Here is an 18,362-nt window from a genome sequence, read left to right on the forward strand (position 1 = left end):
AACTCACTAGCCTGGATGACTGGTTTTGTCACCACTAGTTCCTCTTCCTCAAAGTCCTGTTCCTATCCCTTATCTTCTTATGTCACTCACTCCAATCTATCTCCATCCTACCAAATGCTCTTACTGTGTATTCATCTATTTCTGAGCCTACTTCATTTAAACAGGCATCTAAAGACCCTTCTTGGATCAATGTAATGAAACTAAAAATTGCTGCTTTGGAGGAAAACCACACATTTTCTATTGTGGATCTCACTCCTGGTAAAATACCTATTGGTGCAAATAGATCTATAAAGTGAAATACAATGCATCAGGAAAGGTTGAAAGGTATAAAACAAGACTTGTGGCCAAGGGGTATAGTCAAAAAAAAGGATTAGACTATTCTGAAACTTTTTCTCCTGTTGGTAAGATGGTCACTGTTAGATCACTTATAGCTCTTGCGGCTTCTAATCGTTGGTATATCTTCCAAATGGATGTGCATAATGCCTTTCTCAATGGTGATCTATTAGAGGAAGTGTATATGCAAATTCCTGAAGGGTTTGCTAGACAGGGAGAGTCTATGAAGGTCTGCATACTCCATAAATCTCTATGTAGACTCAAACAAGCCCCGAGACAGTAGAATAAGAAACTTACTGATGCTCTCATTCAGATGGGGTTCACTCAGAGTCACTATGATTACTCTCTATTCACAAAAAGATCGGATGGACAACTGATGATCATCTTAGTATATGTTGATGATCTGTTAATTAATGGAAATAATCAGGACATGATCATTCAAGCAAGGGAAGATTTGAAGAACAAATTCAAAATGAAAGATCTTGGAGAACTTAAGTTCTTTCTAGGAATTGAAGTGGCCAGATCACAGGAGGGAATAATAATATATCAAAAGAAGTATGCTTTAGAACTAGTGGAAGAAGCTGGACTGAGTGGGGCAAAACTAGCTAGTACTCTACTTGAGGTGAATCAGAAATTAACCTCTATGGAATATGACAAGCACATACCAAGTAAAGGAACATTTGATGATGATATTCTAGAGGATCCAGCAGCATATCAGAGATTAGTGGGAAGGCTATTGTATCTTACAATGACCAGACCAGATATATCATTTGTAGTTCAAGTTCTTAGTCAATACATGCATGCTCCTAAGAAATCTCATATAGAGTCTGGTCTTAGAGTGGTAAGATATATTAAGGTACTCCTGGACTAGGACTGTTAATGCCAGCTAAAGGGACCAATCAACTATATGCATTCTGTGACTCAGGCTAGGGTGCTTGTATTAAAACCAGAAGATCAATTACTAACTATCTAGTGAAGTTTGGTGGAGCCTTAGTATCTTGGAAGTTTAAGAAGCAAGAATATGTCTAGAAGCTCAGCAGAAGCTGAGTTCAGAAGCATGACAGCTTGTACAACAGAACTTACATGGTTGATAGGGCAATTCAAAGAGTTGGGAGTTCAAGTTCAACAACCCATAGAGCTAATGTGTGACACCAAGGCTGCTACTCAGGTAGTTGTAAATCTCATATTCCATGAAAAAACTAAACACATTGACATTGATTGTCACTTTGTGAGAGAAATAATCAGTCAGGGAATTATCAGGACTAATCATGTGCCTACTGAAGAACAATTAGCAGATGTGCTCATGAAAGGATTAAGAAGGCATCAACATGAGTACTTGCTAAGTAAACTTGGACTTAAAGATATATTCACACCATCAGCTTGAGGGGGAGTGTTAAGTTAAGAGATCAAGATGATGTAACTACAGGTAGTTAGTTGTAACTAAGTTTGTTAGAAGGTGGTTAAAAGTTAGTTATGCAAGGATAGTGACAGCTCACATGTATGAGGAGTAAGTTGTTACTTTGTTCAAGTGTATAAATATCTCTGATGAGATACTACAGAAGATCAATGAAGTATTTTGAGATATTTTCAGAGTCTCTTCTCTTCTCTCACGCACTCTCTCTCTCTCAAACTTACTTCTCTTTTCTAGAAGAACTCCAGCTATGGAGATCAACAAGCGGGACTACATCAACATAGAAAATAGGGAAAAGGCTCAAATATGCCATCAAACTTTGAGAAAAGGCTCATTTATGCAATTTTCGTTTGAGAAAAAGGCTCATTCATGTCATTATTTGTTAACTGAAATGGCATAGATGAGCCAAACTTTTAACGGATGGCATAAATGAGCATTTTGTTAAAGTTCAATGGCATATTTGAACCTTTTTCATTTGAAATAATAATTTAGTTAATAAGATGGCCAAATCATAATTGACCACGTGTACAAAATAGTTTTACAAAATGAAAAATATTTTTAGTTAACAAATAATGGCATGGATGAGCCTTTTCTCAGACGGAAATAACATAAATGAGCCAAACTATTAACGGATGGCATAGATGAGATTTTTCTCAAAGTTTGATAACATATTTGAGCCTTTTTCCTAGAAAATAAATTCAATATTGTAGTACTGTACTATTTTCATTTCATTACCATGAAGGGTAGCGACAAAATAAAATATTATTTACTTTATTCTTCTTGCAATATTTCAGGGTGAATTATGTGCTATACTTTATGTTAAAGTTCAAGCACATGATTAGTCATCAAATAGATTTAATTAACTTTTCTTTTTATTTGAGCTCAAATTATCCATTTATGATTTTATTGAAGTTTGCTCAAATTAGAATTTTATTTTTCTAAAAGGATCTATAAAAATTTACCACATGTGACTTCATCAATATGATGTTGCTATGCCAAGTTCATTATCAAAGAGAAATTAAATAGAATAAACTCGTTATACCGTATAGATGACCAATTCACATTCTATTTTCCATTTAATAAAAGAATCTCCAGGCATGACTATTTCACATTTCTAAAATAGCTTCTGACTTGCAAATAAAAAAATATACTTCCAATAAGTATATATTCCTTCAATCAAAATTCAAAAACACTCACCAAATAACATCTTTTTCACTAGCACTAAAGTTATCATGGCTCAATACAGGTCAATTCTCACTATAATTGGGCTGATTTGTGTGTTCTTTCCATTTACCACTAATGCAACTGAACAGAACAATTCACAAATCTATATTGTTCATTGTGAGTTCCCAGATGGGGAAATGTCATCCAGATATCAAGATTTAAAAAGCTGGTATCTCTCTTTCTTGCCTGCAACAACCTCGGATAGTGACCGTGAGGCACCACGTTTGATATATTCCTATCGAAACGTCCTAACGGGTTTTGCAGCAAAGTTATCGCCGGATGACCTAAAGGAAATGGAGAAAAGGGAAGGATTTGTTTCTGCACGGCCCGAGGAGATACTTGATTTACACACCACACATAGTGTCAATTTCATGAGGTTGCACCAGAACACGGGGTTCTGGAATAACTCGAATTATGGGAAAGGTGTGATTATTGGAGTTATTGACGGGGGAATTTTCCCGGACCACCCTTCGTTTAGTGATGATGGGATGCCACCTCCCCCTGCTAAATGGAAGGGTAAGTGTGAATTTAATGTCACAAAGTGTAACAACAAGCTCATTGGAGCCAGGTACTTCCCGAACTCGGGGATTGATCCATGGGATGAAGATGGCCACGGTACACATACTGCTAGCACGGCTGCTGGACGTTTCGTGCCAGGTGCCAACATTTTTGGCAATGCTAACGGCACTGCCACGGGCGTTGCACCTCTTGCTCATGTTGCCGTTTACAAAGCGTGCTCTGGAAACTTTTGTACAGGTAGCGATGTTTTGGCTGCAATGGATATGGCTATTGAAGATGGTGTCGATGTTCTTTCAATTTCCCTTGGTAGTCTATCTAATGCTTTCTATAGAAACAGCATTGCACTCGGTGCCTTTAGTGCTATGAAAAAGGGAATCTTTGTCAGCTGTTCTGGTGGAAATTCAGGACCGTACAGTTTTTCAATGTCTAATGAAGCGCCCTGGATTCTCACAGTTGGTGCAAGCACTATCGATAGGAAAATAAAGGCCACTGTTGTGCTTGGTAACAATCAAGAATTCGATGGAGAATCAGCTTTGCAACCTAATGACTTTCCTCCCACACTATTGCCTCTTACCTATCCTGGAAGCAATGCTAGTGATTCTGATGCTAAATATTGTACCCCTGCTTCCCTGAACAACACAAATGTCATGGGAAAGATTGTGTTGTGTGAGGTTGGTATAACGACACGAGTTGATAAAGGAATAGCAGTGAAGGCAGCTGGTGGTGCTGCCATGATTATTATGAATCGAGAATCCTGGGCTAACACATCATTAGCCGAAGCACATGTCCTACCGGTGACACACGTTACCTATGCTGATGGTCTAAAAATCCAAGAGTACATAAACTCAACAACAACCTCCACTGCGACAATTGTGTTCAAGGGAACAATAATCGGAGATGATCGTGCTCCAGTGGTTGCTGGATTTTCTTCCAGGGGTCCAAATTATGCTAGTCCTGGAATTCTAAAACCGGACATTATTGGTCCTGGTGTTAATATCCTAGCAGCTTGGCCTATTTCCTTGGAAAACAACACAAATACCAACTCAACATTCAACATGGTCTCAGGCACCTCAATGTCTTGTCCTCACCTCAGTGGCGTTGCAGCGCTGCTAAAAAGTGTTCACCCCGATTGGTCTCCAGCTGCAATTAAGTCAGCAATTATGACAACAGCTGATGTCTTAAATCTCGGATCCAACTTAATCGAGGATGAAACGTACCTTCCAGCCAATGTTTTTGCCACGGGTGCAGGCCATGTTAATCCATCAAAGGCAAATGATCCAGGCCTGATATATGACATAGATTTATCCGTTTACTTACCTTATTTATGTGGTCTAAATTACACAGACACACAAGTTGGGTTCTTTTTTCAGCGCAAAGTTAATTGTTCGGAGATTACTAGTATATCAGATGGCCAACTAAATTATCCATCGTTTTCGATCCAAGTCAGAGTCAACTCAACAGCTCAAGTATATTCAAGAACTGTGATGAATGTTGGACAAGCCAACTCAATATACAAAGTTGAAATTGATTCACCGCCGGGTCTTGATGTGAAAGTTGAACCAACTACACTTGTTTTTTCAGTGGTGAAACAAGAATTGAGCTATCAAGTGACATTTACGCCTTTGGCTACTACACCAAATACCACTTTTAATCAGGGATCTCTCAGATGGATTTCTGAAAAACAGATTGTTAGGAGCCCAATCGCTGTTCGGTTTTTCCATTTTTGAAGAAAGAAATGAAGGAACTGATCTCAGTCCCACACTGATCAAGATTTTTCTTTTGTCATAAAACCATGTTCTATGTACACATTTCAATAAATACATTATACAAATAAAGATGTGAAGATTTCACAATGAATCAGCTAATGATAAACGGATGATATATTTTCAATACTTTGGAATTGCTTTCATCTTCCAACACTACTTATTGTCGTATTAACTCTAAAAATGACTACATTCATCTAATCAATTCAAGTTAATTTACTCAAGTATTTTTGTCTTAATGAATTGCTCATATATTAATCAACCTTCTCTCAAAACATGGAGAAATTTGTTAGAAATGATTCACCTTTTGGAAAAATTGTGATTTTTGATGTGATGGTTAATGTTAATCAGTAAGAAAATGTAATTTTGGTATACATGCAGAGTACTTTCATTCTGTTGGCTTAAATATTTATTTTTTTGAAATGGACTTTTTTTCTCAAATTTTAGGAGAATGACTTCCCTAGTTTTAGTACGAATAACTCTTTCCTAAATTCTTCTCAACCTCACCTCCCCCCCCCCCCCCCACCACCACCACCACCACCACCACATAATCCACCTAAAAGCACCATTTTTTTTCTTTTTTTATGAACACAAAAAGAAGCAATATTTTTACACTAAATCATTAACACATATTTTTACATGTTAGACACTTCTTTGTTCCTCAAATCAATAATTTGTGCAATATAGAAGTGTGTAGTCATGACTTTTTGGTTATGTTCTTTAGTATGGAGCTTAACTTACTCTTCTTTTTTAGTGTGTTTCAAGAAAAAAAATAGTTTAAAGAGAAAAATCGAATAGTTTGTCTAATTCAATTTGGTGACAACACCGTAATTTTAGTAAAAATAACATTTAAACTACTAAAAATATTGAAAAATGCAATCCATATCTCATAATCACATTGAACATTTCAAAACTCAAGAGAATATTTTAAAAATAATTATCTGTCTTTTGGTATCTGAATAAAGATAGTCCATGAAGGTTGATAAATTAGTATAGATAGTAAGGTATAGATTTGTAGCTATTAAAAAAATGAATAAGCCATAGTAATTTTAAAAATAATATGGAATTAAGTATATTCATCTTGATATCCTATCTTGAAGAGGTCATCAAGTGTAATGTCTCTTTTTCATAATTAGTACATTTATAGTTTACTTTTAGTAAATTAATTTTTTTAAAACATGTTATCCAGTTGAAGATGAGGTTATGGCTTTTTGAGAATATAAATAATGTACACTAGATAGTTGATGCTGTCACCAAAATGCGAACCAAAATTTTAGCTTAATGAAATTCAATCTTCTGAAGTTCTTAACATTGAATTAATTACACTTTTAAAATTATGATTTGTAATCCAATATTTATTTAAAATTTTATTATTTTTCTCATATACATCTGCACTTTGCCGTGCTACTAAGACTGCATCCACCGGTGTTGACATGTTTGATTTTTTCTTGGAAATGCACTTAGTTTAAAATGAAAAGAAAACAAACATGAAACTAATTCAAAACAAAATGTCAAATTAAGTTGTAATGCTTGATTTTGTCAATATTGACAAATCTTAGAACTTATAAAACTTAGAAGTTAGCATATTTTTATTATAGAAGTAATTAACATTAGGCCTATTTGGAGGGAGGTGCACACTTGCAACATTATTGTCTCCACTCAGAAGAAAACACTTACTTTTGCCTCCACTGAGATTTAAACCTGAAACCTCACGGTTGTCAATTCACTTTATTGACATTTACAATTGTTTTCAGCCCTCATGTTTAGGTATACTTCTAGACTTATTTTGGTTTCCAAGGAGATGGCCTAGTGATCGAGCCAAAAGAGTAACTATCTGGAGATTTCAGGTTAAGAATTCAGTTACGACACAAGGTGTGTGGGTCCGTCTGCTCCAACCTTTATGATCACGACTACTTTGGTAACATGTACTTGCAAGGAGAACAAGTCACCTCATGTATTAGTTAAGGTGTGTCCAAGTTGACTGGAACGCTACTTAAAAGGTACATTGTAGATTAATGACCATGTATATGATGTTGCTATGCCAAGTTCATTATCACAGAGATGTTAAATAGAATAAAATCGCTTTAGCGTGTGTCTCCAGGCATGACTATTTCACATTTCTATAATAGCTTCTGACTTGCAAATAAAAAAATATACTTCCAATAAGTACATATACCCTCCATCAAAATTCAAAAACACTCACCAAATAACATCTCTGTCACTAGCACTAAAGTTATCATGGCTCAATACAGGTCAATTCTCACTATAATTGGGCTGATTTGTGTGTTCTTTCCATTTACCACTAATGCAACTGAACAGAACAATTCACAAATCTATATTGTTCAATGTGAGTTCCCTGATGGGGAAATGTCATCCAGATATCAAGATTTAGAAAGCTGGTATCTTTCTTTCTTGCCTGCAACAACCTCGGATAGTGACCGTGAGGCACCACGTTTGATATATTCCTATCGAAATGTTCTAACGGGTTTTGCAGCTAAGTTATCACTAGAGGATTTAAAGGAAATGGAGAAAATGGAAGGGTTTGTCTCTGCACGACCCGAGGGGCTACTTGATCTATACACCACACATAGTGTCAATTTCATGGGGTTGAACCAGAACATGGGGTTCTGGAATGACTCTAATTATGGGAAAGGTGTGATCATTGGAATTATTGACACGGGAATTTTCCCGGACCACCCTTCGTTTAGCGATGATGGGATGCCACCTCCCCCTGCTAAATGGAAGGGTAAGTGTGAATTTAATGTCACAAAGTGTAACAACAAGATCATTGGCGCGAGCTTCTTCCACAACACGGAGAATGATCCATGGGATGAAAATGGACATGGTACACATACTGCTAGCACGGCTGCCGGACGTTTCGTTCCAGGTGCTAACATTTTTGGCAATGCTAATGGCACAACTGTGGGCGTTGCACCTCTTGCTCATGTTGCCGTTTATAAAGCATGCTCTGCTCTCGGTTGTTTTGGGAGTGACGTTTTGGCTGCAATGGATATGGCTATTGAAGATGGTGTCGATGTTCTTTCAATTTCCCTTGGTTTTCGATTTAATGAATTCTATGAAGACAACATTGCACTTGGTGCATTTAGTGCTATGGAAAAGGGAATCTTTGTCAGCTGTGCTGCTGGAAACTCAGGACCATATAGTTTCTCAACGTCTAATGAAGCGCCCTGGATTCTCACAGTTGGTGCAAGCACTATCGACAGGAAAATAAAGGCCACTGCTGTGCTTGGAAACAATCAAGAATTCGACGGAGAATCAGCCTTTCAACCTAGTGACTTTCCTCCAACACTGTTGCCTCTTATCTATCCTGGAACCAATGCTAGTGACATTCTTGCTCAGTATTGTCACCCTACTTCGCTGAACAATACGAATGTCATGGGAAAGATTGTGTTGTGTGAGGTTGGTATAACGACAGGAGTTGATAAAGGAATAGCAGTGAAGGCAGCTGGTGGTGCTGCCATGATTATTATGAATCAAAAATCCTGGGCTAACACAACATTAGCTGAAGCACATGTCCTACCGGTGACACACGTTACCTATGCTGATGGTCTAAAAATCCAAGAGTACATAAACTCAACAACAACCCCCACTGCGACAATTGTGTTCAAGGGAACAATAATCGGAGATGATCGTGCTCCAGTGGTTGCTGGATTTTCTTCCCGGGGTCCAAGTTATGCAAGTCCTAGAATTCTAAAACCGGACATTATTGGTCCTGGTGTAAACATTTTAGCAGCTTGGCCTATTTCCTTGGAGAACAACACAAATACCAACTCGACATTCAACATGATCTCAGGCACCTCAATGTCTTGTCCTCACCTCAGTGGCGTTGCAGCGCTACTAAAAAGTGTTCACCCCGATTGGTCTCCAGCTGCAATTAAGTCAGCAATTATGACAACAGCCGATGTCTTAAACCTCGGATCCAACTTAATCGAGGATGAAACGAACCTTCCAGCTGATGTCTTTGCCACAGGTGCAGGCCACGTTAATCCATCAAAAGCAAATGATCCCGGTCTGATATATGATATAGAGCCATTCGATTACTTACCTTATTTATGTGGTTTGAATTACACAAACAGACAAGTTACTGTCATTGTGCAGCGCAAAGTTAATTGTTCGGAGATTACAAGCATCTTAGAAGGTCAACTAAATTATCCATCGTTTTCAATTCAAGTCAGAAGCAACTCAGGAGCTCAAGTTTATTCAAGAACTGTGACAAATGTAGGACAAGCCAACTCAACATACCGAGTTGATATTGATTCACCACGGGGCCTTGATGTTAAAGTTGAACCAACTACACTTGTTTTTTCAGAGGTGAAACAAAAATTGAGTTATCAAGTGACGTTTACACCTTTTGCTATACCAAGTACCACATATACTCAGGGATCTCTGAGATGGATTTCTGAAAAACATATTGTTAGGAGCCCAATTGCTGTTCGGTTTTCCGATTTTTTGTGAATAAACAAATGAAGGAGCTGATCTCAGTGATATATTGATCAAGGTTTTTCATTTGCAATAAAACCATCTTCAAGATGTTAACTTTGGTTTGTTATTCCACCTGCTTAGTCATGTGTTTACATTTTAAATATATCCTCTTCTTCTGTTCCATCCAGCCTTGTCACCCTCACCCTTCACACACTTGTGGGACTACACTCTGTATGTTGTTGCTTTTTGCAATAAAAACAAATATTATATTGTCTTTTTCCGTTATTGTCAATACAATCATATTCCTGTTCTTAGCATCTAACTCACTACCTTCATTTTGACAATTTCTAATATCTGGTTGAAATTTCATAGTTGTTCACATAAGTATCTGTATTCTATGTTAAAAATAATGGGGTCGGTTGAATCCATAATACTAAGGCTACATCCGCCACTGTTTTTTTTCTCATTGAAAAACAAAATGTCAAATTAAGTGGTAATGCTTGATTTTGTCAATATTGACAAAGCACAAAACTTATAAACAAAGAAGTTTGCATATATTTATGGAAGTAATTAACATCAGGCCTATTGGGATTCTTTAAATCTATATATTTTTTCTTATTTGGAGGAGGTGCAAGTTTATAACATTATTGTAGTTCTCTTTCAGTATCTCTCCATTGGTTAAGAGGGATAATTAAATAGGGGTGTTCATCATACGGTACAGTTTTGAAAAATTCGGTTCACTAATTTTGATTTTTAATTTTTTTAAAACTCTATTATCACCATGCTGAATTAATTTGGTATATGGTTCCGTATTTTAAATATAATTTTGATTTGTCCAGTACAGTAAGTCAGTAATGTTGATTTGTGTGACTTCGACTTATGTACAATAAAGAATTATGACTTCAACAATGATGAGAACTCCTTCATACTTAAAATGAATGAAAATAGTCTAGTGTTGGCCGGAAACAACACACTTGTTTAAGTAATACTCTGTAGGTAACTATTATCAGTATAATAATAATATACACATCTATGTATTGTATATTTAATTAAGTATTTTAATACGGTATTCAGTATTTTAATATTTTTATGTAAATACCAAATATCAATACTGTAACAAATATTATAATACCGACACCGAAAATTTAGATTTCAGTATTGTAATTCGGCATGTGCACCTCTAAATGTATGTGTAATTTTAGAAATTTGGAGCAAAAGCTAATGACATTTTGTAACATACTAAGTACTTATTTTCAGCTCAAGCTGCAAATTGAATAAGTTGTCTGGCGTATTAGTTAAGGTGCACCCAAATTGATTGGAACATTACTTAGATTAAAAAAAAAAAAAAGAATATCGTAGATTGACTTCTTCGTGTCTATATGCTGTTTCTCTGTCAATTTCATTATCAAAGAGAATTTAAAATATAATCAAATTGTTTAAGCGTGTTGATGACCACTTCACTTTCCATTTTGTATTTAATCCAAGAATCTCCAGGCATGACTACTTCACATATCTACAATTGCTTCTGACTAGCAAATAAAAATATATACTTCCAATGACTATATATATTATATACCCTCAATAAAAATTCCAAAATCCTTAGACAAATACATCATTTTTCTAACTTGATCTCTCCATGGTAGATATAATCCAAACTCATTTTTCTAAAGTTGTCATGGCTCAATTCAGATCAATTATCACTATAATTGGGCTTATTTGTGTGTTCTTTTTATTCACCACTAATGCAACTGAACATCCTGTTTATCAAAGGCCTAAAGAAGATCAAGAACAAAGCAATTCACAAGTCTATATTGTTCATTGTGAGTTCCCCGATGGCGATAGAGGTACCAGATATCAAGATTTAGATAGCTGGTATCTTTCTTTCTTACCTGCAACAACCTCAGATAGTTCTCGTGAGGCACCACGTTTGATTTATTCGTATCGCAATGTTCTAACAGGTTTTGCAGCCAAGTTGTCACCGGATGACCTAAAGGAAATGGAGAGAATGGAAGGATTTATCTCAGCACGCCCCGAGAGGCTACTTGATTTATACACCACACATAGTGTCAATTTCTTGGGGTTGCAACAGAATATGGGGTTCTGGAATGAGTCAAACTATGGGAAAGGTGTGATTATTGGAGTTATTGACACAGGAATTTTCCCGGACCACCCTTCGTTTAGTGATGATGGGATGCCACCTCCCCCTGCTAAATGGAAGGGTAAATGTGAATTTAATGTCACAAAGTGTAACAACAAGCTCATTGGTGCGAGGTATTTCCAGTCCTCGGGCAATAGTACCTCATGGGATGAAAGTGGACATGGTACACATACTGCTAGCACCGCTGCTGGACGTTTTGTGCCAGGTGCTAACATTTTTGGCAATGCTAATGGCACAGCCGTGGGTGTTGCACCTCTTGCCCATGTTGCCATGTACAAAGTGTGTTCTGCTCTCACTTGCTCTGAGAGCGATGTTTTGGCTGCAATGGATATGGCTATTGATGATGGAGTCGACGTGCTTTCTCTTTCCCTTGGTACACTAACTAACAATTTCTATGAAGACAACATTGCTGTTGGTGCATTTAGTGCTATGGAAAAGGGAATCTTTGTCAGCTGTGCTGCTGGAAATTCAGGACCGTCCAGTTTTTCAACGTCTAATGAAGCGCCCTGGATTTTAACAGTTGGTGCAAGCACGATCGATAGGAAAATCCAGGCCACTGCTGAGCTTGGAAACAATCAAGAATTTGACGGAGAATCAGCCTTTCAACCTAGTGACTTTCCTCCAACACTGTTGCCTCTTATCTATCCTGGAACCAATGCAAGTAACTTTAATGCTAAATATTGTACCCCTGCTTCGCTGAACAACACAAATGTCATGGGAAAGATTGTGTTGTGTGAGGTTGGTATAACGACACGAGTTGATAAAGGAATAGCAGTGAAGGCAGCTGGTGGTGCTGCCATGATTATTATGAATCGAGAATCCTGGGCTAACACAACATTAGCTGAAGCACATGTCCTACCAGTGACACACGTTACCTATGCTGATGGTCTAAAAATCCAAGAGTACATAAACTCAACAACAACCCCCACTGCGACAATTGTGTTCAAGGGAACAATAATCGGAGATGATCGTGCTCCAGTGGTTGCTGGATTTTCTTCCAGGGGTCCAAATTATGCTAGTCCTGGAATTCTAAAACCGGACATTATTGGTCCTGGTGTTAATATCCTAGCAGCTTGGCATATTTCCTTGGAAAACAACACAAATACCAACTCAACATTCAACATGATCTCAGGCACCTCAATGTCTTGTCCTCACCTCAGTGGCGTTGCAGCACTACTAAAAAGTGCTCACCCTGATTGGTCTCCAGCTGCAATTAAGTCAGCAATTATGACAACAGCCGATGTCTTAAACCTCGGATCCAACGTAATTGAGGATGAGACATACCTTCCAGCTGATGTCTTTGCCACAGGTGCAGGCCACGTTAATCCATCCAAAGCAAATGATCCCGGCCTGATGTATGACATAGAACCATCCGATTACGTATCTTATCTATGTGGTTTAAATTACACGGACAGACAAGTTGGGATCTTTTTGCAGCGCAAAGCTAATTGTTCAGAAATTACTAGCATCTTAGAAGGTCAACTAAATTATCCATCATTTTCGATCCAAGTCAGAGTCAACTCAACAGCTCAAGTATATTCTAGAACTGTGACGAATGTAGGACAAGCCTACTCAACATACAGAGTTGAAATTGGTTCACCGCCGGGTATTGATGTGAAAGTTGAACCAACTACACTTGTTTTTTCAGAGGTGAAACAAAAATTGAGCTATCAAGTGACATTTACACCTTTGGCTACTATACCAAATACCACTTTTAGTCAGGGTTCTTTCAGATGGATTTCCGAAAAACATATTGTTAGTAGCCCAATCGCTGTCCGATTTTTCTAAAGAAACAAATGGAGCTGATCTCAGTGACACACTGATCAAGATTTTTCATTTGCAATAAAACTATTTTCAATATAAATGTATCTTCTTCTTAATTTTTATCTAATTTGCAATAAAATCAAATACTATTATGATTTCTTTTTGCACTCTTGTCAACACAATCATACTCATGTTCTATTACCCAACAATACAAAAAAAAATGAAATAATATACCAATTTTCCCCCCAGTAAATGTTAAGCAACTTATATTTTCAAGAATTTTCTATCAGGAGAATTGTGCTTAGTCAAGATAAGGCTAACAAATTAGTAAGGAGGATAAAATATCTTTAAGCTGAAAAGGAGAAACATATAGGCAATAATTCAAATTGAAGATTTAGTTGGCCATGTTGCAAAAGCTAAGTTGACTTCTAGATTTATGGTTGGCACTTTGGAACTCCATTGGATATAATGAAAGGACACCAATTCAGAATCTAAAAGTTGACTTTCCAGTATTTTTGTGAAATTCAGTGATCATACGTGAAATTACTCCAACTTCAGCATTATGTCGTGCCTACTTAATAATAGCTAAATTTTTTCAAGTAGCAAATGAAAAGGACATTGCCCCTGTTTCTCATCATGCCATTAACAATCTTCTGGATTCAATTGCTTCAAAAGTGATTCTTCGCGTGAGGTTGATACAGCAATAGAAGATTGGGTAACTGACAACCAAACACTAGAAAATGATTTATTTTCTCATACCAAACACAATTGATATATCCACTAATTTGCCCATAGGCTTGCAGGCCATGTCAATTCGTCAACAGCAATTGATCCCCGACTTATACATGTCATTGATCAATTAAGACACTATCTATCCGGTGCAAATTACATGAAGTAATACAAGTATACCCAAAGACAAAGACGTTTACTTAACACTATTGTCTGGCCGCCCACGGATCAGCTTCACTTAACACCAGGTAGTATATATATATATATATTAAATGGATTTATTCCACATACTTTTTCAGGAGTCCAAATTGCTATCATAATCTTCGAGAACGACAAGTAGCTATAAGTTCCCATGAATGATGAGTTAATTTGGGATTTTCAGTAGTGTTAAAGTTTGATATTTGAATTTGTTGGTTGGATTTTAGCTAAGCTTTCAAATGATTAGGATTGAACTAATAATTTAATCAGCCAATGAAATAAATAATACAGTTTTAGTCTCCTAAACAATCCAATATTCTGGTTTACTTCCTATCTTCTTATGATGTTTCTCCCTTTATCCTAAAATAAAATAACAACTTTGTCAGTAAGCAAGTTGTATTAGAAAGCTCCGTTTTTGTTTTCCTAGCTTGGTTTATCATATCCTTCTTTGCTCAACTCATAGTATAAAGAACCTGTTCCTTCACTAGGTGCTGTATATAATGATAGAAAGACTAACCATGACTTGCATTTTTATCATCTCTATTGCTTTCTGGTTGATTTTTCATTTCGCAATTGCTCAACCTCAGACCGGTTTGAAAACTTACCTTGTTCACGTAAATAAGCCTGATGGAGAAGTTGTGGCTAATTCAGCTGATCTGGAAAGCTATTATAATCCTTTTTACCAGTGGCAGTTGCTGGTTCAGAGGAGCCATCGCGAATTATTCATTCATATCACCATGTGGCAATTGGCTTCGCAGCCATATTGTCAGCTGAGGAGGTAAAAGAAATGGAAAAGATAGATGGTTTTGTGTGCACGAGGGTTGAGAAGATTTTGGCTTTGCATACAACACATACTCCAAACTTCTTGGGGTTGTATCAAAATATGGGATTCTGGCAAGAGTCAAATTATGGTAAAGGTGTGATCATCGGACTTCTTGACACTGGGATTAATCCAGGTCATCCATCTTTTAGTGATAAAAACATGTCACCTCCACCGGCAAAATGGAAAGGGAAATGTGAATTCACAGGGAACATAACGTGTAACAAGAAGCTCATTGGTGCGAGGAATTTTGTGAGAGGTTCAACTAATCCACCATTTGAAGAAGGTGGCCATGGCACGCTTACATCAAGTGTAGCTGCTGGAAACCTTGTTGATGGTGCAAATGTGTTAGGCAATCCCAATGGCACAGCAGCCGGCATGGCCCCTCTTGCTCCCATTTCCATGTACAAGGTGTGTTCAGACTCTGTTGTTCTGATGTTGACACACTGGCTGCAATTGATGCTGCAATAGACGATGGTGTTGACGTGCTTTCTCTCTCCATTGGTAGATATACTGCTCCTTTTTATGATGATGGTATGGCCATTGGCGCTTTTGCTGCAATCCAAAAGGGTATCTTCATGAGCGCTTCTGCTGGTAATGATGGTCCACTCAGCGCTACACTATCAAATGTGGCCCCTTGGATTCTCGCAGTTGGTGATAGCACCCATGATAGGAAGATAGTGCCAACAGTTGTGCTAGGGAATGGCCAAGAATATGACGGTGAATCAATTTTTCACCCCACAGACTGTCCTCATACCTTATTTCCTTTGGTATACCCTGGATTGTTAAATCGGGAGGCTGCACTATGTTCATCAGGATCATTGAATATCACTGATGCCAAAGGCAAAATTATCGTGTGTGACAAAGGCGGTGGTGTAACAAGACTTGAGAAAGGGAAAACAGTAAGGGATGCAGGTGGTGTTGCCATGATTCTTGTCAATCTAGAGATTGACGGAGATGGCACATTAGCATATGTTGACTTATCGCTGTCAACAAGAGGAGCTGTTTTAACTTATCGCTGTTTATTATTCCCCTTCCTTTTATCTCTAGGCTGCTGAAATCTCCATATTTGCAATTTCCCTTTTCTAAAGCAATGTTAGCTAGGTGGAATGGCCTCTGGTTGTTTCTCTGTGCAGATGCCAAGAACAACAACAAGAGGAGCTGTTTTTACCAACAAGTTAACCAAACTGAAGCTGCAGCTAGGTACAAGAAGCTGCAGGGTAACACCAACAAGCTGCAACACCAACAAAAACACCTTCATCCAGCTTATGCAGATTCCATGAACCCTACAACAACAATAACAAGAATCCAGACCAGCAACACAACATCCAATACTTGGAGCCACACACAACAGCCATCAAAAATGAAACTAGTTTTCTATTTTTGTTCACTGATGTGTGTCTCTTGGTACAGGTGTCCTGCTACCTTGAGCCTTGTATTGGAGTTACAGCTGATCTTGGATTTCTTGAACCAGCATCTGCAAAACCCAAGAAGTTGCAGCTCGAACGGATACTTGGAAACGTTAGTCGAGAGACCCTGAAAAAGTTAGCCGACTAAAGTTTCATCAATGAGGTATACTGTCTACATATCCAAATCAGCAGCACCATGCACTACCTTTGCATGATGATCACACGACTCATGGACAAACTCGGTATGAAAAGATTAAGAAGGACAAAGATGACATGAACGATCTCGATCCATGCGAATGGGAAGTTTCGTATACTTGTTCTTCTTCAGTCTCCCTCATTTTCGTTTTCCTTAGTCACATTGTATCGAGAGGAGTCCTCTCATAAGTTATCATTCATCTTAAGTTTGGAGGTAAGGTTCTCATGTCCCCCTCCTTGTACTTGTACTTTTATTTTATATATAATAAGGAAAATTTCATTTAAAAAAAAAAAAAAAGACATCCTCCCTACGACAAATGTAGGTTATAGTGCCAGAGAAATGATTAAAGCCTACCTAAACTCAACCTCCACACCTTTGGCAGGAATCCTTTTCAAAGGTACTAACATAGGCTTTAAGAGTGCACCGTCTATATCATCTTTTTCCTCTAGGGGTCCTAGCTTGACAAGTCCAGGCATACTCAAACCAGACATTATCGGTCCTGGAGTGAATATCCTTGCAGCAACACACGTTTCAGTGGAGAACAAAATTGGCACTGATTTGGCATTTAACATAGTATCGGGTACCTCAATCTCATGTCCTCACCTTAGTGGCATTGTGGCTTTGCTTAAAAGTGCACACCCTGCATTGTGGCTTTTCTTAAAAGTGCACACCCTGATTGGTCACCAGCTTCTATTAAATCCGTGATAATGACTACAGCTGATCAATTCAACCTTGAAGGTCAGCCCATCCTTGATCAAAGGGATCTACCTCCTGATATTTTTGCTACTGGTACTGGCCATGTAAATCCATCAAAAGCAAGTGATCCAGGACTTATTTATGACATCCAGCCAAATAACTACATCCAGTATCTATGTGGTCTTGGCTACAGACATAAACAAATTGGACTCATAATGAAACGAACTATCAAATGCTCACTACAATCAAGCATACCTGAGGCAGAACTAAACTATCCTTTCTTTCTCTATTATACTCTGACTACAGTCGCAAAATTACACAAGAACAGTTACAAATGTTGGTGATGCAAGTAAAACTTACGTCGTTAACATCACTCAAATTCAAGGAGTCCACATAGTTGTCGAGCCAGCCACACTTGTTTTCACCAAGGTGAACCAACAAGCAACTTATTCAGTTTCCTTTACCCAAATAGGTGGTATCACTGGCCATTTTGTTCAAGGAGCTATATCATGGATCTCTAATAATTATGTTGTTAGAAGCCCAATCTCTGTTAAATTGGAATAAGGGGCCATCTTGCTCTAAAATTGTAAGCAAATCAAACCAATCCAATGCTAATTAAAATTGGGCCAAGAGAGGTTGGGTTGGGTTGGGCTAACCCATTTTGACACTAGCAGCCAAGAGAGCATCAATTTAGAATGG

The 18,362-nt window shown here is 37.7% G+C and overlaps 3 protein-coding genes and 1 pseudogene across 3 annotated transcripts; all 4 read left to right on the forward strand.

Moving 5' to 3' along the window:
- The first annotated feature begins 3,090 nt into the window (after nt 1-3,090).
- On the forward strand, nt 3,091-5,214 carry LOC129890780 (subtilisin-like protease). The gene has a single exon (XM_055966262.1). The coding sequence runs from the start codon at nt 3,106-3,108 to the stop codon at nt 5,212-5,214; it is 2,109 nt and encodes a 702-aa protein (XP_055822237.1). The 5' UTR covers nt 3,091-3,105.
- A 2,388-nt stretch (nt 5,215-7,602) lies between these two features.
- On the forward strand, nt 7,603-9,987 carry LOC129888561 (subtilisin-like protease). Its single transcript, XM_055963520.1, has one exon. The coding sequence runs from the start codon at nt 7,618-7,620 to the stop codon at nt 9,724-9,726; it is 2,109 nt and encodes a 702-aa protein (XP_055819495.1). The 5' UTR covers nt 7,603-7,617; the 3' UTR covers nt 9,727-9,987.
- Nucleotides 9,988-11,305: 1,318 nt separating this feature from the next.
- LOC129890781 (subtilisin-like protease) lies at nt 11,306-13,639 on the forward strand. The gene has a single exon (XM_055966263.1). It carries the CDS (start codon nt 11,330-11,332, stop codon nt 13,637-13,639), a length of 2,310 nt encoding a protein of 769 aa, XP_055822238.1. The 5' UTR covers nt 11,306-11,329.
- A 1,421-nt stretch (nt 13,640-15,060) lies between these two features.
- Nucleotides 15,061-18,227, forward strand: LOC129890782 (subtilisin-like protease; annotated as a pseudogene).
- Nucleotides 18,228-18,362: the final 135 nt, after the last annotated feature.

Source organism: Solanum dulcamara, chromosome 5 (assembly GCF_947179165.1).
Source record: "Solanum dulcamara chromosome 5, daSolDulc1.2, whole genome shotgun sequence".
Classification (NCBI taxonomy): domain Eukaryota; kingdom Viridiplantae; phylum Streptophyta; class Magnoliopsida; order Solanales; family Solanaceae; genus Solanum; species Solanum dulcamara.